We start from the raw sequence: 23558 nt of genomic DNA, 5'->3' as shown, positions 1-23558 counted from the left end.
AGAACCCACTAAGTATAGTCTTGAGAAAATTCAAAGAAAATTTATATGGAGCACCGTATATATTTTGTCATTTAAAACCGTTAAATAATTCAGTGTTCTACTAAAGTAAATACTACTATATCTCTCCACATCTAAATTGGGATAGACTAAAAATATTTTAATTTCAACTAAACAATAGTGTCTCCAAATTAAGTGATACAATGAGCTATATCTTTCTGAACAATTAATTTACAATAAATTTCATTTTTTATAATCCTCCTATAAAAACTTCACCACCCAGAAAAGTTGGCACTTCTCCTCCCGTTCCCAAAAAAAAAGAAAAAGAAAAGAGTTCTCCTCTGATCTACTCTCTCTATCTCTCGGTGCTTTCAAATTAAGTTATTTCGAGGGATCGGATAGCAAAAGATCATAAAATAGTAAAGAAGAGAAAAAGGGTTTAAGAGTCAACGATGAAGAATTGCGAGTCAAAGCTAAACCCTTTGGCGGAGGAGTTCGTTCCTTCGAAGTGTCGTCGCCTCTCCGCCACCGCGCCGGAGTTCTTCCCGTCGGTTCATATCCGCCGTCCGATCGTATCCGACGTTGCTCAAACTCAGCGATCTCGCGCTCAGCCCGGGTCTAGTCACGCGGTAAGTTTGAATCAACCGCATTGCATCCATTATTCCAGTAATAGAAGAAATTGTACTCAATTCTCCTTGTCGATTTATGTTTTGATGATTTTTTTATTGTTTTTTAATCGAAATTAGGAAAGTGAGAGCTCTAGTAGAATCAGAAAGGACAAAAATGCGGAGAAAGAATCGAAAATCAAGAGAACAGTTTACGTCAGAGATATCGATCCTCGCGTGAGTGGCCTCATGCGTGATTACTTTTGTTTTCATATATGTCCCCAAAAACAATCGAATTTACATGTATTTTGTTAGGTTACCTGGAACATGCAAATGATTTGTACAAGTGAAGGAATTATTTCATTTTCATATTCAAGGGAATTTAAGCTAAAATTTAAATATCTGTTTTTATATTTATTGGTTCCTTTGATATGCTTACAAATATGCAAATTATTTATTGGTTAATTTCAGATCACCGAGGAAGAGCTTATGAGGGAATTCAGCAACTGTGGAGTAGTAAGCTTGTTATTTTTTATTATTATTATAATAGTATGGCGCAGACATTTTATGCAAGAAATTTGCTATAATCAGATTATCTTCTGTATGTAAGGGTTTGCTAATTATTATATAATAATTATCAAATTTTGGTCTTATACAAATTATAGAAATAGAGTTGACTTTTATCTAGGCTATTTAAGTTTTTTAGATGTGGTATTTTCTAGGGCATTTTTTAATTGGATTATAGGCTTTATTTTTTTAATTGTTAATGGGACACATGCTATATGTTATATACATAATGTGGTGGTATCTTAATAAAACCTGATATTGATGAGAACATGCCGTAAGTTTCCATATGTGAAATCTCTTATTTTGATAAAAATGGAATATACTTAATTTCTTAATTATAAACTAATTCTACATAGAAAACTCGAAGCTAAGAGAAAGTACAAAAACATACTATTCTATTATAGAGAACAGAGTTGCTCTTGATAGAAACTCTCTCCTTTAATTATTTTATTAATTGTTAAAAAAGAACTATCTAATTACCTTACAACCTCCAAAAAATAGGTGAAAGGAAGCTGCATATGTGGAGACACTCAGTCTGGTCTACGCTATGGTTTTGTTGAATTTGAAAATGAAGGTTATTTTATTTCCCTTATTAATCAAATATATATATATAGGTACCATGCAAGGTAAGCTAACTATAAATACTAATTTTGATCAATATCTCATTTTCTATTTGTGTACATAGATTGCGCAAAGGCGGCAATGAGACTTAATTGTACCAGAATTGGCTTTTATCCTGTCAGAGTCTTGCCATCTCATAGAACCATTGCTCCCCGCAATCGCCTCCCTTCTCATGTATATATTTACTTGTTTTTATTTCAATACTCATTAATTTGTGTTTACTTATATATGTATTCCTAGTTGCACATTTATGAAAACGAGTATCATATCCAATACAATAGGGCTTCGGGAATACAACACTAATAGAGAAATGAATTGTATCATCATATGTTTATCCATTTAGTGAGTCAAATAGCAACACGGTTGACTGCATGTGGTTCGACACAGAAAAATTAAAAACAAAGAATGATGGTTTGTGGCAATTGCCAATTTTTGGTTCTATATTAATTATATAATGTGGGTATGTATTTTGAATTTGTTATTTATGCATAATTGCCTGAATATACAGTATTTATAAGTGCATAGGACTTGAATAAGATTAAGATAACTAATAGGAATAGAAAAGAGGGTTGGAGGAATTAGCAATGGGACCCACCATCTATTAATAATTTAATATATACTTCAATTGTAGTTTGGTGACACCTGTCACTAAATTAAAAATAAAAAAGAGTATGGTTTTGGTCTTCAAAGATTTAGTCCCACATTGCTTGTGTAAATTTCTCACATCTCTTTTGGGGCTATAAAACGATCACCCTAGAATGCTAAAGAGACACCAACGACTGAATCATCTGATAAATATTAAATATTATTATTGGATACACTACCATATCCGATACGTATCAGATACATATATACATATAGGTATCATCTAACTTTTGCTCCATTTATTTATCTACTTGTTAAAGCTTTAATTTCTTTTCTTTTCTTTTTTTTTTGGTAATAAATTTCTTAGTCGTGAAACCATATTTTCTTTTAATTTTTAGTCTATGGATGATCAAGAAAAGATCGTCAGAACAGTCTATTGCAGTTACATAGACAAAACGGTAAAATCAACCACCTCCTTTTTTTTCCCTAAAATAAATTATTTTTGGCAGTAGGTAATTATTTTGTATTCAAATTAGGAGTTCCATAACATAAATTCTAGTTGTAATTTCATTTTGTATTTGTGATATGATGTAATTTTTTAATATTTATTTTGGCAGCTTTCGGAGAAAGATTTGAAGGAGTTTTTTGAGATCAAGTGTGGAGAAGTTTGCAAAATCACCCCTTTCCTAATTTATAGTTTTCAATCAATAATAGTGCCAGTTATAAAACCCCATAAAAGCACAAATCACACTCCAAGAATTCAAATAAGGACACATAATCACTGGTTCACAAATAATTGATGTAGGTATCTTGCATTAGTCTCCTGGGCGATCATAAGATCAGCAACAGCAGACATGGATTTATTGAGTTTGTCAAGGTAATTTTGCAATAAAGCCATCTGAAAGAATATAATTTGATACAAAATTTGTTTTTCTTTTTCCCTTTCATTCTGTAAGAAATGTTTGCTAATGTTGCAGGAGGAATTTGCTGTGGCAGCAATCAAATGCACTGGCATGGTGCTTGGCAACTATGGTGTCAAGTATACTTCCTTGTTATTTCCTCTTTTCTCATATGCACTTTTAATTTCATAATATAATATCTCCTATATGCCAGTTTAAACAAAAGTAATTTTGCTTCCCTTTTAACTTAAAAAAGTTATTCATTTTTCTTAAATAAAAAAGAACTTTCATATGGCCCTCTAAAATTAACATGGGGCATATTTCTGATATAGACTCTACTTATAATTTCCATTAAAATGGAAAAAAAGTTCAGATAATTGTGAAGGAGTTTACGTCAGTTATATTTTACAATGATATGGACAAACAGGGGTGCATAAATATTTAGAATTTGAGGGGTAGATGTGATATTTCCTGTACTCTGTAGGGGTATGCATGGCATTTCTTGTTTTGTAGGGACAAAATTCAAAATTTTAGGTTTTAGGGTAGGCACGAAATTGCCCCATTTTTGCACATAATTAATTTTCTGATTTTTTTTTTCTTCTTATTTTCACTAAAACCATTATACAAAATCTCCTCTTTTGTAGGGTGGTTGCTTCAAAAGCACCAATAAGGCACTGTCAGCAGTAGAGAATTTGGGATTAGTTGGTGTTTGAAGAATTTCAAAGCGTGCAACATTTGCTGCTGTGATATAGTGTTGAAGTGCTTTTGGTGAATCACGCATCATTAGAAATAGATGATTGGCTACAATATGCGTTAAGGGTTGGAAGAGGACAGAGGTACTAGGACATGCAAGTGTCTATAGCACATTAGAGGGTGCAAGTTATTAGAATGCTGATTGTACTAGATAGTTTGGGTGGGGTTATTTGTAATTTGTAGGGACAGATCTAATTGGATAATTTTTTTTACAAGGAAAACTGAATAGTTTGTTAGTTGTAATTTTTTTGTCAAGGAAAGCTGATAAGTTTGTTAGTTGTAACATTGTCAAATTGTACTAGTGCAATTTGAACATGGTACTGGGGGTGATGTGCAAAATGTAGTTATATTTGGAAATGAACTTTATATTCTGTTTTTCAGACTAGCAAAAACTTTTTGTGGCAACACATAATATTGTTTTTTTTTTTCAAAATTCAGTATGTATGACGAGAGAATAACAAAACTATTGAGTATCTACTAGCTAATTAATACAATTAATTGGTGACACATATTTCGTGAGTTAACCACTAATTAAGAATTTGATATTCAAATTTGTATGATCTCTTCATTTTTTATACAAGTTATAAATTACATATGCAAGACACATAAGTCATGAAAGTGCAAAAAAAATCTGATACATCTTAAATTCTTAACCTTATGCTATATTATAATTAAAGATTGCATTCTGATAATTCAATTAAATAAACATATTTAGTAAAATAAAATATTGGAGGAAATCAATATTAACAATATGAATATCCATAATTCGACATGCTTTGTTAGAGAGAGATCTCAGTAAAAACTTCTCAATGAATTGGTCGGTGAGTAATTCCAGCTTGTAATAGAGATGGCAGTTGGCAAGGAGGCATTTGACAATGTCAAGGCTCATTATTGGACTCAGATTTAGGATCTTCAAACCATGAGCTCCTTGTCAGACTCCAGCTCATTCATAACTTATAAGCAAAGCTTACTTGTGACATCGCCTTTGAATCAAATGTTTTAAAGAAGTATTCATGATTTTCTCTGTGAGTTCAATAATAATGGAGAAGATGAGGAATAGTGCATGTTGAGGTGAAGGTGTTCAAAACAGGGACACATTGAAAATTGAAAATTGAAAAAATGAAGCTTTTTTACATTCAAGATGGTTGAAGTTCTGAACTGTTAAGAACTTAAAATTGATGGTTGAAAAAGTTAAAAGCATAGAGATTATGTTTTATCTTTTGTAGATTAATCACAAAGACAATTTTATTTCTAAGTCCTTTAATTATTAGAATTCTATGGGAAAATTAAACTTCTAGATTGATTTTTACACTTTTTATTTGTGTTATGATTGTGTGCCAAAAAAAAAAAAAAAAATAGCCCTGAATGTACTTGTAAGCTTATTACGAGTATAAATAGCTACTATTAAGCAGGTTCAATTCTCGATAATAGCATCTAAAAGATACTAAGATGTACCGGGACCCTTTAATTAGTAAAAAAAAAAGTTGCTGCTTAATTTGTACCAAAGAATTGTCCTAAGAAGAGGGCTAAATACCTTCACTTTTAGTGATTAAAGGGTTTTTTTTTAAACATTTTTAACACAGGATTTTTTTAAACATTTTTAAATTTTGGTTATTGAATAATTAAAAAGTGAAAGCATGATGAAAACACAATTTAAAAGCAATTGAATCACCCTCCCTATTGTAGTTTTTAGAAAAAAAAAAAAATCTATGTTAAATCCAGTAATTGTTGAATTTGCTTGTTGTCCTCAATTGCCCCAGACCAGTATCATACCAACTAAAAACCTAATCATAAGCTGGAATGCTACCAAGTTGGCACCATACGTCAGTTTTGTATGTAATTTCTTTTTATTCCCTTCTAACTTCTACATTTCTACATGCACAAGGACTTCAAAAAAAGTTGAAATTTCATTTTTTCAGTACAAATTGTTAGACTACAACCCATTAATTAAGCAGTGAAAATGACTGTAGCTTATTTGCAGGTACTACATTTTTTTTTCTTTTTCAAAAAGCTATCAAATATAACACAATCCACATAACTAGCATTTCCTAAATTGAGTTTCCTTGATATTTGCTTTAAAAGAAAAAAAACATGCCACATTCTACGTGATAATTGATTCGAACATGGACAAAAAACAAAATCTTTTCAACAAGAGCTCACATCAAAGCATAGGAAAATTCAACACCAGAAACTGATGAACATTACTAAAAAATTTACTCCTTAGAAAGACAATCTGATTCAAAATAGCACGACATAAAATAAAAACTGATTCTAGACAGCAATGAAAGCCTTCTTACTGCTACCCCCGGCCGAACCAGCTGGAATCACCTTCAATACATTGAACCTCACTGTCTTTGATAATGGCCTGAAAGATTTAATTGGAACAGAGTTAAAACGAATTATCTGTTTCATGTCCCCAAAAAAAATTGGATATTGATTTTACTTTATTTGAATACAAAACAGATCATTTTGTTGGTCTTGAACTGTATACCTGCATTGTCCAATGATCACATGGTCTCCTTCCTTCACACGAAAGCATGGTGAGATGTGGGCTGGGATGTTTGAATGCCTCTTCTCATACCTGAAATGGATTACAAAATAAAAAGAAAATACGAAAGGTTCAATTCTCAAGAACATCCCCAAAAAATTCTCAAAAAATCTATCATGTATCAACTATTAGTGACCTACAAAAACAAGCAAAATAATCAGACCTACCAGGTTAAAGTTCATTTCTTAAATGGTCAATACATGCCATAAGTATGATTCTTGCACAACCACACAAAGATAGGAAAAAATCAAGGCAGTTTAGGCACAAAACGACAATTGAGTTGGGTTTAAAGATCTCATCTTCAAGCTATACACATGATCTGATGATACTTTTCAAGGTTCTTGACAAAATGGATTTTATGTATAAGAAAGCCCAAAATGGATTTTATGCATCACAAGTAGAAAAATGAGAACAATAATTGGCAACTAGAAGTTTACCTCTGATACTTCTTGACAAAATGGAGGTAGTTCCTTCTGACAATAATGGTCCGGTTCATTTTTGCACTGTGGCAGGTACCAGCCAAAATGCGGCCTCTGATTGACACAGTTCCAGTAAAAGGGCATTTTTTGTCAATGTAAGCCCCTGATTAAGACAATCAAATACCTGCCATTAGTACTTCATAGCACAAGAATATTAACAGCACCAAAGGTACAAACTAGTACACATTGACATATATCTTTATATCTTTATGCCTTGAGTAAAGTTGTTGGGTTAAATTAAGCTAAGTCATACATTATACTTAACTTGGCTTAGTTAGCTTTAATTAAGAGCAAAATATAGTTAAGTTGACATAATTGCAAACTCATTGCTCATCAGGAGAATCATTACCATAATGCATGTCCTACCAGTATAAAATACTTGCTGGTTGAATGATTCAATGCACCATCCAGAATAATTTCATAGACAAACAATTTGAAATCAAACTAGGGTTCTTTAAAATTGGTATCAAAATTTGGTCCAAGTTCATAAAAAAACTAGATAAATTACCTTCAATAGCCTCTTTAGGGGTCTTGAAACCAAGGCCAATACTCTTCCAGAAACGGTTGCCACCTTTACCTGGCCTCTTTCCCTTTCCAGATTTCTTTGAGCTGCAGCATATACAACCAATCAACCATTTTTTTCCCCTTCGTTCAACAGTTTTAGGTTCCACCAAAATCATCATAATTTTATTGAAAATCACAAAATTAATCTCACCTAAGGAAAACCTTGGGCTGTTTGAGATATGCCTTCTCGGTCTGCAATCAGAAGAAATATGGCATTAGAACAAAAGAGGCACTTTTCGTTGGGATCTACTTTCGTTAGGTAAAAAATAAGTAATAGGAAAGGTTAATCACGCAACAAACCGGAACATCAAAGAACAATCGATATGAGCAAATTAAATAACATAGAGATCCGTTACCTGTTCCGCCATGGCTGCTCTTATACGCGCAGAGAGAGAGCGAGAAAAAGATGAAGCGGCGGCAGGAAAAGAGAAGAACTAAACTCTAAACCCTAGTATAAATGCCAGGCAAACTTCTAGGGTAATATCAAGTCGAAATTCTCTGCGAAGGGATCGGGTTCGTAGCAGTGTCGCGAGTCTCTTAACTCATGGACCCACACGCAATTACACGCAAAGGAGCTATTTTGACATTGTGGGTCCACATGTCAATAACTGAACACACGCACACGGGATATCAGTCCGTTCCACTGGAGACTTGGATTTTTTTTTTCTCTAATTTTGAGATTGAAATATGGGCTTTTTACTTGGGTTAATCTCGGCCCGTATACTTCGATCCAATCATTTAATGTCGAACCGGGCTACAACAAATACAAGAATATTAACCCCTCGAGCCCTCCCTCTGCCATTCTCGATGTCCAAATCCTCTGAGGTAACAGAATATTTGAGTTTAGATCGGGACCGTGTAATCAGAATTTGGGCCAATCCAGCCGAAGGTAGAATGCAAGGGGACCTTTAATATTCGTGCCAAAGAAGATTGGACAGTCCAGATCTAAACGCAAATTTTCTGTAACCTCAGGTGCTATGTATTCCAATTCCCGGAACGGATCCCGCCTCTTCTTCCCTCCAATCGATGCTCAAACCATCTAAAATTTTCAGATAGAACGAGAAGGAGAGAGAGAGAGAGAGAGAGAGGGGAAACAAGAAGAGAGAAAGAGGGGAAAATGCCAATAGAGATGCCGAAGGGGTTACCTTTCTCGGTGGACACGTGGAGTCCTGCGTCAAACGAGAAGAGGCACCATTTTTTGACACATGCGCACCGGGACCATATCGCTGGGATCGGGGCCCACTTCTCATACCCCGTTTATGCCACACGTCTAACCAAGTCTGTTGTTCTACACTATTTCCCTCAGGTGTACTATATTTTAAACTACTTTGGTGCTTTTACCAGTAGAGAATTAAAGATTTTCGTTAAGTGGCATAAATTTATGTTCTACTGGTGCGCATCTGTTTAAGTGGCATAAATTGAAGTTATTAAATTTACCAGTAGAGAATTAAAGATTAATGAATATACACAATTTGGTGCTCTACTGGTGTGCATCAAAGAACAATCACACAACAGAAATGAATTCCTTCTAAAACGTTAACATAAATTGATGTTATTATTTGCTTTTACCCGCTTTTACATATTGAACTAAAGATTTCTACTCCCAATTTAAGTTAACGTTTTAGAAGGAATTCATTTTTTTAATTTTGTACTTAGAGTTGAAGCTGATAAAAAGACAAAAAGTGCATTATCATATTGATTAAGGACCATATTGAACATGTTAAAAAGTTTGCGGACTAAATTGCACAGCGCCTCAAGGAACAAAATGGATTTGACTTTTCATGTTTCTTGTTTATAAATTGCACTTTGTCACGGTCTTTACTGACAGTATTTTCACCTTCTTTTATGATTTTTTCAAGCTTGACAAGTCAATATTTGTGGAAATTGAGATTGGGACGAGAATTATTGTAAAAGATTCCGAAGGTGATTTTAAGGTCACTGCATATGATGCGAATCACTGTCCTGGTATTGATATTTCCTCTTTTATATTATAATAATTTTCATTATTTATCCTTCTTTTGAATTTGTTCTATACATTTTTTGTTGTAATTTCAGGGGCAGTGATGTTCTTGTTCGAGGGTACATTTGGGAATTTACTACATACAGGGGATTGTAGGCTGACAAGAGATGTTGTAAAAAACTTGCCTACAAAATATATTTACAACAAAAAGGATATTGAGAATTTATCTCAGCTTGACTATGTATTTCTTGATTGCACTTTTGGCCGGTGCTCCCTCCAAATCCCCTCCAAACAATCTTCCATCCAACAGGTTCTTAATATCGATTTATTTTCTTATTTAGATTTTTCCTAGGTAATAATTTCTTAACTACCTTGTTGATGGAATTTTGCAAATTACCCCCAGCTTATACAGCATAGTAAATGCTGAGATTTCTGCTATTTTCGCTCGCACATTTTCATTCAGACACAAAATTTCAAGGAGTGTAAACTATAAAGGAAAACACATACTCCATTAGTTGTTGGTAATTTTCAAACCTAATATTTTTGAGATATTTATCCGTATAGTTCCTACCCAAGTTAAGCAGTTCTGCAGTTCAGTTTTACTGAATTTAGTCATGTTTGAAATTAGATTACTTTTCAACCACATTAATTGCAGGTGAAAAATTGCATCAGAATGCATCCGAACGCACAGGTGGTGTATCTTGCATGCGACCTTCTTGGCCAAGAAGAAGTATTAATCGAAGTTTCTAAAGAATTTCAGTCAAAGATCTATGTTGACCAGATCAATGAACCTGATTGTTTTCATGTAATCTCAAATATTGCACCAGATATCATCACAAATGACTCATCTACTCGTTTCCATGTAAGTTATAAGTACCTACTATGGACTGTACATACTGATATGAGCAAAAGAAAAATGGGGGTTTTAGTACTAAAATCTCTTATTATTTTTAATTTTTTTTTCAGGTAATTGGATTTCCTAAACTAAATGAGAAGGCAACTAGAAAGTTCATAGAGGCACGCACCAAAAACGAGCCGGAACCATTATTTATCCGGCCTACCACACAATGGTATGCAAATCACGAGGATGCAGAGATTCTGAGCCTAACAGAAGCAGTTAAGGATGAAGTTGGTATATGGCACGTATGTTACTCTATGCACTCCTCTAGACACGAGCTCGAGTGGGCCCTGCGCCATCTCAAACCCAAGTGGGTTGTATCAACAACCCCACCTTGTTTGGCCATGGACCTAGCCTATGTAAAAAAACACTGCTTCAAAACCCGTCTCGAGGCAGATGACCCTGTTTGGAAGCTGTTCAAGCTGTCTTCCCCAGTAAAACGTGTTACAAATGCTGGTACAAAAATCGGTAGGTCTGAGGAGGTGAAATGCAAAGTAGTTTCATGTTCAGTAGTTGAGGATTTTAACCATGATCGAAAAAGAAAAATTCCTTCGCCTTTGAAGGAGCAGGAGGTAACACTATTTGGAAGGGCTAGGTTGGGATTGGAAGAGACTCAATTGTGGGAAAACGAGGAAGCCGAGGGTGAAAATGGTAAAACTGAAGGTGTTGTTGTAACCATGAAAAAGGATTTAAAACTGGAGATTGTATCAGTTGAACCTTTCATTGAACAATCCAGTGGTGTACCAGAAAACATGAGTGTAAAGGATAATGAAGAAGAGCAGGTTAATCATGAGAAAATGGAGATGAACCTAAATGGAGATAAAAATGGAGGGGACAACAGGATGGGTATGAAGGAAAGCTTGAAACAATTGTACAGAAGCAGGAATGTGCCAGTGCCTCGCCCTCTTCCATCACTAGTAGAGTTAATGCGTTCAACTAAGAGGGTTAGGTTGGTTTTGGATCTAGTTAAAGAAGCATAACTTAGAATATTACGTATTTTGTTAAAAGATTTGTCCATAAAATTGAAGGACAATTGTTTTTAGTTTTTGTGTTGTTTTCTTCTTATTGCTTAAAATAGTCTAGGTTGCTTGAAATATTCTATATGCTGAGATACTTAATTTTTTTCTTCAGAATAGTGTTATTAGGTAAGATCCACTACTGCATTTTATTGAAGGTATCCTTGCATCATTATAATTTGCACACAATACGTGCAAAAGATTTATGAAATGAATTAATAAAAATGGTAATAATTAATCACATGATGTTCAATTCTAACAAGTAAGAGTGAGGGTGAGGCTATGGTATTATGCATGTGCTATGAACTCAAATTTTTGGTTTGAAAGTCCTAACGGTCAATTTGAACAGTTTAATATAGTCTCCATATGAATATGTACTTCTAAATTGAATTCTACATTTTGTAGGATTTTGTACTATTTTTTTAGATGGGTAGAAAATCACTTGATCTGAAAATTTTGGATCATCCAAAAACAGTGATTTTTCTACCCATCTAAAAAAATAATAAAACAATTCTTAAAAATGTAAAATTTAGTTTACAAATACATTTTCATATGGAGAGTTGGAGACCATGTTGTACAATTTGGATCGATCATCAGAATTTTGAAAACAAAAATATTGATTTGTAGTATGGACCAATCCATGCTATGCATGATACCATAGCCTCACTCGACAAGTAATAACTCAAACTATACCCCCCATGCCCATTCTAATTACATATCACTAGTAAAAAAAAACAGACAGTAACCAAACTGAATCACTGTGCTTGGTTACAACTTGCAACCATAAAATACTTAGTATTTTTTTATAAAAATGAAAAATTAAATTTCGATCATACACTAGCTAGGATATTCAAAAATTATTATTCTTAACCGAGATAAGCCTTCAATTAAAGAGAGAAGGTCATTAGAGCTAGTTTAAAATATAGGCTAATTCAAGTCACTATGATGATAATTCCAAGTCTTGCATCCACTACACACTACAATATTCTTCAACAACTTAGCACCTCACCAACTTGGTCCCACACTGCACTAATAAAGTGAAAGTTACTAAAGTTATCATACCTAATCAATTCAAAATCAAACACTGTACTTGCATCCCAAAGCAACTTTTCTTCCATTTCTCATAATGTGCTTCGGACTTTCCTTCCATCTCAATTTTAATTGTATCAAAGACTAGACTTTCTATCAAAAGCTACCTTCTGATCATTTCCACATAAAGATCGCACAAATTTTCTTCCACCTCATTCCTTATAACTCAATTAGTTTGCATATCAAAGTTTGCAAAAGTTCATCCTCAAATCCACAATTACCTTGAGACAAATTAAACAGATTTGAAGAGTAATACCTGTAGCAATGGCTGAAGTTGTCGCTTCTAGTATTGTAAGGCTGGTTTGTGATAAGATGGGGACCAAATTAATAAAAGAGTATGGTCTCCTCAGTGGTGCTAACAAGGATTTAAAAAAGCTCAAAGGCACCCTCAAGGCGATACAAGATGTACTAGTTGATGCTGAGGGGAGGCAAGAGAAGGGAAGGGCACTGAAAGGGTGGCTGAAGAAGCTAAAAAACGTGGCTTTCGAAATAGACGATTTGCTCGATGATGCAGCCTTAGAGGCTCATAAATCAGAAAACAAGAATATACCTGGCTTAAAGGGAAAGGTATGCAAGTTCTCATTGATTCCACACTCAATTAAGTCCAGATCTGATTTTGCCCACAAGGCAAAGAAAATTATGAAAAAATTAGATGAGATTGCTGCAGAGAGATCCCATTTCCATTTGCAAGAAAAGATAACAACAGAGGGTAATGGGGAGGATAGCATGGTGAGGGAGTCTAGTTCATTTGTGATCGAGTCTGAGGTCTACGGCAGAGAGGGAGACAAGGAAAAAATAATTGAATTCGTAATTAATACGGGAAATACAAACAATATAGGGGTGATGGCAATTGTCGGCATGGGAGGCCTCGGAAAGACCACGATCACCCAATTAGTTTACAACGATGAGAGAGTGCAGAAACATTTTGACGAATTGATATGGGTTAGTGTCAATGATAACTTTGATATTAAAAGAATTATCAATTCCATATTGGGTTTAATAATAGAGAGCAACTCTGGTTCAAATCTAGAGTTACTGCAACACAAGTTTAAAGAACGGCTAGGAGGCCGAAGATTTTTTCTTGTGCTAGATGATGTGTGGAATGAGAATAGTGAAAAATGGGATAGATTGAGAGCTTTGTTAACAATCGGTGCACAGGGGAGTAAAGTCATAGTAACAACTAGAAGCACCCGAGTAGCTTCCATAATGGGTACGGTATCACCATACATCTTAACTGGCCTATCGGAGGAGGATTGTTGGCTATTGTTTGAGAAAAGGGCATTTACACTAGGAAACAACGATGCCACTTCAAAATTGGTGACTATTGGAAAGCAGATAGTGAGAAAATGTGGTGGAGTGCCTTTAGCAGCAAAAGTTTTAGGAAGTTTGATGCGATTTAAGAGAAGGGAAAGGGAGTGGCTAGCAATTAGGGATAATGGTATCTTGAACATAACTAATGTAGAGGATGAAATTCTTCCTTCTTTAAGGTTGAGTTACATTTGTTTACCGCCTCATCTAAAATCGTGCTTCACATATTGTGCCTTGTTCCCAAAGAATGAAACCATAGATACTCATGTGTTGATCCAACTTTGGATTGCAGAAGGTTTTATTCAGCCTAGGGGTAATAGAGCAGAATTAGAAGATGTTGGTATGGAGTATGTTGAGGAATTGCTCTCTAGATCCCTTTTTCAAGTTCAGGAATTAGCATATGATGGTCAAACAGTACACCGTGTTAAGATGCATGACTTGATTCATGATTTGGCTAACTATGAAGCCGATGAAGAATGTTTGATTGTTGATCCCAATGGAATAACAAACATTACAGAAAACACACGATACTTATCCTTCGTTTGTAAGAATGGTCTCGTATGTGATACTTTCAAATCCTCAGAATTAATTCCCTCAAATCTAAGAACCTTATATCTAGTCCCATCAGATATTTTTAGAATCAAAAAGCAAGAGCAGCAAAAGGATTTCCTGAATTATGTATGCTCTAATTTCATACTACTAAGAGCACTTTCTCTTCATTATTACCCTATAAAAGAATTTCCCACCTCTTTGAGAAAATTTACACACTTAAGGTATCTTGACCTGTCACATACTGATTTAGAAACATTACCTTCAGATATTGGCCACCTCCAGAATTTAACAACTCTAGATTTGGGGCATTGTTTTTCTCTCGAAAATTTACCGGACTCAATTGGAGAACTTTGCAACCTAATAATACTAAATTTTAATTGTTGCACCATGCTCCGCTCTTTGTCTGATTCTATCGGTCAACTTAGGTGTTTACAAGAATTAAATCTTACTTATTGTCCGATTGAAAGTTTGCCTGAGTCTATTGTTAAGCTCACAAATCTGAAGTCGCTCCGACTTAAATCTTGTGACTTACTGCATGAACTCCCGAGCAAAATAAGGGAGATGAGAAGCCTCATCCATCTTGATTTAGATACATTATTCCTCGAGTGCTTACCTTGTGGGATTGGAGATCTTTGTCATCTCCGTAGTATGTCAGTTTTTGTGCCAGGTGGCAAGACCAAATGTAGCATGACAGAGTTGGGTAAACTCGATCTCAAGGGGAAGCTAGAAATAAAAAACTTAGAAAATGTGCAAACACAGCAAGAGGCGGAAGAGGCTAAACTGATTCTTAAAAATGATTTGCGGGATCTAAAGCTATCATGGAATTTACGTGCTTGCACAAACCTTGATGAAAATATTAGTAGTGATACAGAGGAAGAAGAGACAAGCATGTATGAGTATTTTGAACTATTCAAAAAACTAGAATACAATATTGATATTGCACAAGTTGAGCAAATACTTGAAAGCTTGCAACCACCAAATATGCTTTCCAATTTAGAGATTGAACGTTATCCAGGCAAAATACTCCCAAAGTGGCTGATGAACTCGCAACTACCAAATCTGGTTCATCTGACACTACAATTTTGTTTGAAGTGTGAAACCCTTCCAGAATTCCAGAAGCTTAGATCCCTTAAAACACTTAAACTCATTGGTCTCATGGAAGTTCGGAGTCTAAATTCTATCGGACAAGCTCCTTCTTTGGAGGTCCTACATCTTTACTGCCTACCTTTGATTAAGTGTTTGGATTCTGAGTTCTACAGTGGTGATGCAGCATTCACACAATTAGTCGAGCTAGAACTGGTCGGCTTGCCGGAGCTAGAAGAGTGGTCTGATGTGGCCCCTGGGCACGGACTTTTACCGCGCCTCGACAAGCTCTCAATAATACTGTGCCCAAAACTAAAGAATTTGCCGTCGACCTTTTGCACAGTTAGAAAACTAGAGATGTCTGTTGATGACCAGTTGCTCTTAGCTTCCCTCGGTTCAGGGGGGTTTCCCAATCTCAAGGAAATGGAATTATCATTTAACAAGGAAGATATACCTGTGCCTGAGATAATTAAGGAGCGGCTTGAGGCCCTCGAAATCGGGTCAATGAGCACATGGTAAGGCTAAAGGACTGACAGTTCTTGGTCGGGTCTGATTTGTTCTTCAGGTTCATGTTTATTTATTTATTTGTTTGGTTAAAGAGTCCCTGGTAAGGGAGATGGATTGTCGTAGTCGTAGGATCTCATCAAAAATCAGATTAAAGGGGTCGTCAAATTAATGGAGCTTTCTAAAATGAATTTGATTTATTCAAAATCAAACCCGATAGTTGATTAAAGTTAAACCCACACCATCTTTCAAATTCACCTTCTATTGCCGTGTCGCCTGGTCCCACTCATGCAACTCCACTGGCTCTCTTTCATGCGCGGCCGTAACTCCACGTCAGCTCTCTCTATCACTGGCAAAGGTACATGCCTCGCGACCTAGAAATCTGTATGTTTCTTATGCTTATATCTCCTTTCTCTATCTGATCTGATATTGCTGGTGTTTTTCTTTGTGTTTAATCTGAAGATTGATGGCGTGTGAAGCGAACAACTACTGTTGATAGAGGATGTACAGGTGGTGCCAACTGGCAAAATTTGCATGCATATCTATTATGGTACCAGTTCTTTATACTTTTATACACTGAATTGAACTAGTACGGTAAATTACCACTGGTACCAATCCTTCATAGTTCATACTCTGAATTGAACTATTATGGTCATTTTCCTAGTACTTTTAGGAGCTTTATTATCTTTAGAGGATGTTTTGAAAAAATCAACATATCTATTGTTATTCTTGTATTTTTGCAATAGGGAAAATTTCCAACAAATATAGACTAATATATTTTTTTTAAGAGGAGGGTTCAAATGCCTCAATTTTTGTGTCTCCACTGTGCCTTCATTTTTAAAAACATTAATAACGTAAAATTTAAAACTTAAAAGTCAAAATAAAACCGTTGGATATGATCTATATCATTTTATTTATGCGCATGTAAAAAATTATAATATTTCAATTTTGTTTTGGTTGTCATCAAGAGCTTGTAAAAAGCACACTAATGTGGATAATTTCTAGACGTTGATTTTTCAACTTATAATTCACATGTAAATAAAATTGAAATGTGAAAAAAATTTTATGAGCACGTAGAAAAAATAACATAGATCACATCTAACGGTTTTATTTTGATTTTTTTGTTTTAAATTTTGAGTTATTAAAATTTTTTAAATGGAGGCATGGTGGAGGCACAAAAAATGGAGGCATTTGAACCCTCCTCTTGTTTTAAAAGGGGAATGCTATAGTGAGGGCAACAATTTAAGTTTTGAGAACTGAGAGAATAATTTGTTTCTAAATATCAAAGTTACCTTTGCTCTTTTAACGGATGGCTTAATTAACGGATCCACTATTTCTCTCACCCGACTAGTAATAGAACTAATAAAGAAAGTTCCTTTCCATGATGTTTCTTTCCTTCCTCTCTCTCACCTGATTAATAATATCCAATTTTCTTTCGATTCTTGTATATTTTTCTCCTCCAATTTCTTTCCTTTGCATCACTAGATTCTGGTTACAAGTACAATACAAAATTGACATTTGACAAGTTTTCTTAAGTAAATTGAGCAATTTATGAACCGTGCAATCAGAATCTGGACCAATCCGGCCCAAGGTAGAATGCAAGGGAACCTTTAATATTCGTGCCAAAGAAGATTGGACAGTCCGGATCTAAACTCAAATTTTATGTTACCTCAGGTGATATGTATTCCAATTCATGGATCCCGCTTACCTTTCTCGGTGACAGGTGGACTCCACGAGAAGAGGCACCATTTTTTGACACATGCACACCGGGACCATATCGCTGGGATCGGGGCCCACTTCCCGGATCCCGCCTCTTCTTCCCTCCAATCGATCCTCAAACAATCTCAAATTTTCAGAGAGAAGGAGAAGGAGAAGGAGAAGGGGAGAGAGAGAGAGCGGAACCGCGAAGAGAGAAAGAGGGGAAAATGCCAATAGAGAAGCCGAAGGGGTTACCTTTCTCGGTGGACACGTGGAGTCCTGCGTCAGCCGAGAAGAGGCACCATTTTTTGACACATGCGCACCGGGACCACATTGCTGGGATCGGGGCCCACTTCTCATACCACGTTTATGCCACACGTCTAACCAAGTCCCTTGTTCTACACTATTTCCCTCAGGTGTACTATAATTTGAACTTCTTTGGTTCTTTTCTTATAAAAGTAATTTATTGATGTTATTATTTGCTTTTACCCGCTTTTACATATTGAATTAAAGATTTCTACTGCCAATTTAAGTTAACGTTTTAGAAGGAATTCGTTTTTTTTTATTTTGTACTTAGAGTTGAAGCTGATAAAAAGACAAAAGGTGCATTATCATATTTTGTACTCCCAATTTGCTTTTACCCGCTTTTACATGTTGAATTAAAGATTTCTACTCCCAATTTAAGTTAGGGTATGATCGGAACCATGAGGGTGTTAGAGTTCAATTGATTTCAATTCAATAGAGTTCAATACAGATGATTTCTAATTGAATTTTGTTGATCGGAATAAAAATAGAAAATAATTCAATGAAAAATGACTTTTGTGCCCTTAAGGTATATAATGAAAAAAAATTAAGAAAAAAACAAAGTGACACTTAAGAACTAATTTCTTCACCCAGTACCAGTAAATAATTGATTTACTGGTTCTCTGAATTGATTAAGCCGAACTGGTTCTCTGAATTGATTAAAAATTGGTGCCAACAGAAGCTTTGAATTTCACCTGTGAGTCGTGACCGGATTGGTTCTCTCTATTTCAATTTTGGTGCACCGTGAGCTGTGAACCGCACGCAGACTGGTGAATTAATTAAAAATTGGTGCCAAACAAGGGACTCGAACCTTGAAGTTGTGGTTAATGCAACAACACCTTAACCACTACACCATAATTTTGTTGTTACAATGCAGCAGCTACTGTACTTAACTTATACGAAATACTTTTTTAAGGATTTTTAATATTTAATTTATGTAGTAATTAATACATAACTAAAATAATAAATAAAAATATATATAATTGACGTATCGTATCTGAGATTTTTAAAAATTACCGTATCGTATCCGATACAATACCCGTACCCGTATTCATGCAACATAGCAGTAACCAAACTTAGTTACAACCATAAATACTTAGTATTTTTTTTAAAAATGTTAATTAAATTCCGATCATACACTAGCTAGGATATTTTCTGAATAAAGTTGAGCCTTTAATTAAAGAGACAAGGTCATTAGAGCTAGTTTAAAATATAGGCTAATTCAAGTCACTTCCATGCTATCTACATAATAATTCCAAGTCTTGATCCACTACATGCTACAATTAATATTCTTCAACAATTTAGCATCTCACCATCTTGGTCCCACACTGCACTAATAAAGTGAAAGTTACTAAAGTTATCATACCTAATCAATTAAAAACCAAACACTGAGACTTGCATCCACTACACACTACAATATTCTTCAACAATTTAGCCTCTCAACGACTTGGTCCCACACTGCACTAATAAAGTGAAAGTTACTAAAGTTGTCATATCTATCAATTAAAAATCAAACACTGACACTTGCATCCTAAAGCAACTTCTCTTCCATTCCTCATAATTTGCTTCGAAATTTCCTTCCAGCTCAATTTTAATTATATCAAAGACTAGACTTTCTTTCAAAAGCTACCTTCTGATCATTTCCACATAACGCTCATAGATATTTTTCTTTCTTCCACCTCATTAATTCCTTATAACTCTTAGTTTGCATATCAAAGTTTGCAAAAGTTCATCCTCAAATCCACAATTACCTTGAGAAAAATTAAACAGATTTGAAGAGTAATACCTATAGCAATGGCTGAAGTCGTTGCTTCTAGTCTTGTAAGGCTGGTTTGTGATAAGATGGGGACCAAATTAATAAAAGAGTATGGTCTCCTCAGTGGTGCTAACAAGGATTTAAAAAAGCTCGAAGGCACCCTCAAGGCGATACAAGATGTACTAGATGATGCTGAGGGGAGGCAAGAGAAGGGAAGGGCACTGAAAGGGTGGCTGAAGAAGCTAAAAAACGTGGCTTTCGAAATAGATGATTTGCTCGACAATGCATCCTTAGAGGCTCATAAATCAGAAAACAAGAATATACCTGGCTTAAAGGGAAAGGTATGCAAGCTCTCATCGATTCCACACTCAATTAAGTCCAGATCTAATTTTGCCCACAAGGCAAAGAAAATTATGGAAAAATTAGATGAGATCGCTGCAGAGAGATCCCAATTCCATTTGCAAGAAAAGATAACAACAGAGGGTAATGGGGAGGATAGCATGGTGAGGGAGTCTAGTTCATTTGTGATCGAGTCCGAGGTCTATGGAAGAGAGGAAGACAGGGAAAATATAATTGATTTATTAATCAATATGGGAAATACAAACAATATAGGGGTCATGGCAATTGTTGGCATGGGAGGCCTCGGAAAGACCACGATCACCCAATTAGTTTACAACGATGAGAGAGTGCAGAAACATTTTGAAAAATTGATATGGGTTAGTGTCAACGATAACTTTGATATTAGAAGAATTACCAATTCCATATTGGGTTTAATAACAGAGAGCAACTCTGGTTCAAATCTAGAGTTACTGCAACACAAGCTTAAAGAACGGCTAGGAGGCCGAAGATTTTTGCTTGTGCTAGATGATGTGTGGAATGAGAATAGTGAAAAATGGGATCGATTGAGAACTTTGTTAACAATCGGTGCACTGGGTAGTAAAGTCATAGTAACAACTAGAAGCACCCGAGTCGCTTCCATAATGGGTACGGTATCACCATACATCTTAACCGGCCTATCGGAGGAGGATTGCTGGCTATTGTTTGAGAAAAGGGCATTTACACTAGGAAACAGCGATGCCAGTTCAGAATTGGTGACTATAGGAAAGCAGATAGTGAGAAAATGTGGTGGAGTGCCTTTAGCAACAAAAGTTTTAGGAAGTTTGATGCGATTTAAGAGAAGGGAAAGGGAGTGGCTGGCAATTCGGGATAGTGATATCTTGAACATAACTAATGTAGAGGATGAAATTCTTCCTTCTTTAAGGTTGAGTTATATTTGTTTACCCCCTCATCTAAAACCGTGCTTCGCATATTGTGCCTTGCTCCCAAAGAACAAAACCATAGATACTCATGTGTTGATCCAACTTTGGATTGCAGAAGGTTTTATTCAGCCTAGGGGTACTAGAGAAGAATTAGAAGATGTTGGTATGGAGTATGTCGAGGAATTTCTGTCTAGATCCCTTTTTCAAGTTGCGGGGTTGTATAATGATGGCCAACCAGTAGGCTGTATTAAGATGCATGACTTGATTCATGATTTGGCTAACTATGAAGCCAGTGAAGAATGTTCGATTGTTGATCCCAACGGAATAATAAACATCACAGAAAACACACGATACTCATCTTTCGTTTGTGAAAATGGCCTAGTATGTGATACTTTCAAATCCTCAGAATTAATTTCCTCAAATCTAAGAACCTTATATCTAGTCCAATCTTGTACCAATATTTGGGACAAGCACGAGCAGCAAAAGGATTTCCTTATTTATGTATGCTCTAAATTCGTACTCCTAAGGGCGCTTTATCTTTCTTCGTACCCTATAAACGAATTGCCCACCTCTTTGAGAAAACTTACACACTTAAGGTATCTTGATCTGTCACATACTCATTTAGAAGCATTACCTTCAGATATTGGCCACCTCCAGAATTTAACGACTCTAGATTTGGGGTGTTGTTTGTATCTCAAAAATATACCGGACTCAATTGGAGAACTTTGCAACCTAATAATACTAGATCTTTGCCGTTGCATAAGTCTCCGCTCTTTGCCTGATTCTATTGGTCAGCTTAGGAGTTTACGGGACTTGGATCTTTCTGGTTGCCAGTACATTGAAAGTTTGCCCGAGTCTATTGCTAATCTCATAAATCTAAAGTCACTCCGTCTTAAAGATTGTTACTTGCTGCATGAACTTCCGAGCAAAATAAGGGAGATGAGAAGCCTCATCCATCTTGATTTAGGAACATGCTTCAATTGCATACCTTGTGGGATTGGAGATCTTTGTCATCTCCGTACTATGCCAATATTTGTGCCAGGTGGCAAGACCAAATGTAGCATGACAGAGTTGGGTAAACTTGATCTCAAGGGGAAACTAGAAATAAAGAACTTAGAAAATGTGCAAACGCATCAAGAGGCGGAAGAGGCTAAACTGATTCTTAAAAATGATTTGCGAGATTTAAAACTATCGTGGAATTTACATGCTTGTACAAATTATGAAAGAAAGAGTATTGATACAGAGGAATTAGAGAAAAGCATGTATGAGTATTTTGAAATTATCGCAAAACTAGAATACACTATTGATATTGCACGAGTTGAGCAAATACTTGAAAACTTGCACCCACCAAATATGCTTTCCAAATTGAAGATTGAAGGTTATCTAGGCAAAATACTCCCAAAGTGGCTGATGAACTTGCAACTACCGAATCTTGTTCACCTAACACTAGAATCATGTTTCAAGTGCGAAACCCTTCCAGAATTCCAGAAGCTTAGATCCCTTAAAACACTTGAACTCAATGGTCTCATGGAAGTTCGGAGTCTAAATTCTATCGGACAAGCTCCTTCTTTGGAGGTCCTACACCTTTACAGCCTACCTTTGATTAAGTGTTTGGATTCAGAGTTCCACGGTGGTGATCCAGCATTCACACAATTAGTTGAGCTAGAACTGTGCGGCATGCTGGAGCTAGAAGAGTGGTCTGTCGTGGCCGCTGGCCACAAAGTTTTACCGCGCCTCTACAAGCTCTCGATAATACTGTGCCCAAAACTAAAGAATTTGCCGTCAACCTTTTGCACAGTTGGAATACTTGTGATGTCTGTTGATGACCAGTTGCTCCTAGCTTCTCTCGGTTCAGGGGGGTTTCCTAATCTGAAGGAAATGCACTTATCAGTGAACAAGGAAATGCACTTATCATGGAACGAGGAAGATATACATTTGTTGCCTGAGGTTTTTGAGGAGCGCTGGGAGGTCTGTGGCTGGTCGAACGATGCGATAAGTCTCAGACTCAAAGAGGGAATTGAGGAGGGCTTCGACTTCGAGGACTAATTCAGCTGGTTGAACCACGAGATAAATCTCCCACTCAAAAGGACTAATTGTTGATTGGCTCTGATTTTTATTAGATCATGTATTGTAAATGTTTCCTTTCTTGTATAAAGAACTTGCATGTAGGGGTGTTTATTTAGTTTTCAACCGAACTGAAAAAGTTTGGATTAAATGGTTCAATTTTTCGGTTTAGTTGGATCAGTTCGGTTGAATTTTTTAATTACTTCTGTTTTTTATATTTGGTTTGGTTTGGATTTTTCAAAACCGATTTGGTTTGGTTTATGAATTCCTTTGGTTCGGCTTTTTTTTTATATTTGAATTACTACGCACCGGAGCCAAATGGCCAGCCCTCATCAACACCTAGCGCACTTCATGGCTACTTTGGATTCTTGCATGAGGTTATCCAGGTATTAAAAACCTTATTGGTGAGATCCCCTAAGAACAATTTTTTTTTATTTATTCTTCTACAGT

At 35.6% G+C, this 23558-nt stretch overlaps 5 protein-coding genes across 6 annotated transcripts; 4 read left to right on the top strand and 1 right to left on the bottom strand.

Moving 5' to 3' along the window:
- The first annotated feature begins 400 nt into the window (after window positions 1–400).
- Window positions 401–3962, top strand: LOC144548190 (polyadenylate-binding protein-interacting protein 9-like). The gene is made up of 9 exons (XM_078296895.1): window positions 401–626; window positions 744–839; window positions 1074–1118; window positions 1671–1743; window positions 1855–1964; window positions 2774–2833; window positions 2993–3252; window positions 3353–3414; window positions 3919–3962. The coding sequence occupies exons 1-7, from the start codon at window positions 450–452 to the stop codon at window positions 3173–3175; spliced, it is 744 nt and encodes a 247-aa protein (XP_078153021.1). The 5' UTR covers window positions 401–449; the 3' UTR covers window positions 3176–3252; window positions 3353–3414; window positions 3919–3962.
- A 2164-nt stretch (window positions 3963–6126) lies between these two features.
- On the bottom strand, window positions 6127–8114 carry LOC144547841 (small ribosomal subunit protein uS17-like). The gene is made up of 6 exons (XM_078296522.1): window positions 7975–8114; window positions 7770–7810; window positions 7563–7663; window positions 7013–7157; window positions 6519–6608; window positions 6127–6392 (listed from the first exon to the last, which is right to left on the bottom strand). The coding sequence occupies exons 1-6, from the start codon at window positions 7984–7986 to the stop codon at window positions 6299–6301; spliced, it is 483 nt and encodes a 160-aa protein (XP_078152648.1). The 5' UTR covers window positions 7987–8114; the 3' UTR covers window positions 6127–6298.
- A 587-nt stretch (window positions 8115–8701) lies between these two features.
- LOC144547706 (uncharacterized) lies at window positions 8702–11599 on the top strand. Its single transcript, XM_078296408.1, has 5 exons — window positions 8702–8924; window positions 9478–9583; window positions 9674–9888; window positions 10234–10440; window positions 10545–11599. Exons 1-5 carry the CDS (start codon window positions 8736–8738, stop codon window positions 11454–11456), a joined length of 1629 nt encoding a protein of 542 aa, XP_078152534.1. The 5' UTR covers window positions 8702–8735; the 3' UTR covers window positions 11457–11599.
- A 946-nt stretch (window positions 11600–12545) lies between these two features.
- Window positions 12546–17791, top strand: LOC144547846 (putative disease resistance protein RGA3). 2 transcript variants are annotated; one of them, XM_078296532.1, is made up of 3 exons: window positions 12546–16386; window positions 16491–16578; window positions 17752–17791. In XM_078296532.1, the coding sequence occupies exon 1, from the start codon at window positions 12846–12848 to the stop codon at window positions 16041–16043; it is 3198 nt and encodes a 1065-aa protein (XP_078152658.1). In that variant the 5' UTR covers window positions 12546–12845; the 3' UTR covers window positions 16044–16386; window positions 16491–16578; window positions 17752–17791. The 2 variants fall into 2 exon arrangements, with proteins under 2 accessions (XP_078152658.1, XP_078152657.1); XM_078296531.1 differs by lacking the exon at window positions 17752–17791 and adding an exon at window positions 17703–17735.
- Window positions 17792–19543: 1752 nt separating this feature from the next.
- On the top strand, window positions 19544–23351 carry LOC144547845 (putative disease resistance protein RGA3). Its single transcript, XM_078296530.1, has one exon. The coding sequence runs from the start codon at window positions 19824–19826 to the stop codon at window positions 23088–23090; it is 3267 nt and encodes a 1088-aa protein (XP_078152656.1). The 5' UTR covers window positions 19544–19823; the 3' UTR covers window positions 23091–23351.
- Window positions 23352–23558: the final 207 nt, after the last annotated feature.

This window comes from Carex rostrata, chromosome 32 (genome assembly GCF_964058835.1).
Source record: "Carex rostrata chromosome 32, lpCarRost1.2, whole genome shotgun sequence".
NCBI lineage: Eukaryota > Viridiplantae > Streptophyta > Magnoliopsida > Poales > Cyperaceae > Carex > Carex rostrata.
The sequence above is the reverse complement of the archived record's forward strand: the minus strand, read 5'-3'. Positions and strand labels throughout refer to the sequence as shown.

What these genes read in the sequence shown, in the direction of transcription:
- LOC144547845 (XM_078296530.1), top strand. Translation starts at nt 19,824, where the DNA reads ATGGCTGAAGTCGTTGCTTCTAGTCTTGTAAGGCTGGTTTGTGATAAG.
- LOC144548190 (XM_078296895.1), top strand. Translation starts at nt 450, where the DNA reads ATGAAGAATTGCGAGTCAAAGCTAAACCCTTTGGCGGAGGAGTTCGTT. An exon ending in AATTCAGCAACTGTGGAGTA is followed by an intron (nt 1,119 to 1,670) that starts GTAAGCTTGTTA and finishes TCCAAAAAATAG; the next exon opens with GTGAAAGGAAGCTGCATATG. An exon ending in GCAATCGCCTCCCTTCTCAT is followed by an intron (nt 1,965 to 2,773) that starts GTATATATTTAC and finishes TTTAATTTTTAG; the next exon opens with TCTATGGATGATCAAGAAAA.
- LOC144547706 (XM_078296408.1), top strand. Translation starts at nt 8,736, where the DNA reads ATGCCAATAGAGATGCCGAAGGGGTTACCTTTCTCGGTGGACACGTGG. An exon ending in TTCTACACTATTTCCCTCAG is followed by an intron (nt 8,925 to 9,477) that starts GTGTACTATATT and finishes GATTTTTTCAAG; the next exon opens with CTTGACAAGTCAATATTTGT. An exon ending in TGATGCGAATCACTGTCCTG is followed by an intron (nt 9,584 to 9,673) that starts GTATTGATATTT and finishes TTGTAATTTCAG; the next exon opens with GGGCAGTGATGTTCTTGTTC.
- LOC144547841 (XM_078296522.1), bottom strand. An exon ending in CCCTAAAGAGGCTATTGAAG is followed by an intron (nt 7,158 to 7,562) that starts GTAATTTATCTA and finishes TGTCTTAATCAG; the next exon opens with GGGCTTACATTGACAAAAAA. An exon ending in GTGATCATTGGACAATGCAG is followed by an intron (nt 6,393 to 6,518) that starts GTATACAGTTCA and finishes TAAATCTTTCAG; the next exon opens with GCCATTATCAAAGACAGTGA.
- LOC144547846 (XM_078296532.1), top strand. Translation starts at nt 12,846, where the DNA reads ATGGCTGAAGTTGTCGCTTCTAGTATTGTAAGGCTGGTTTGTGATAAG.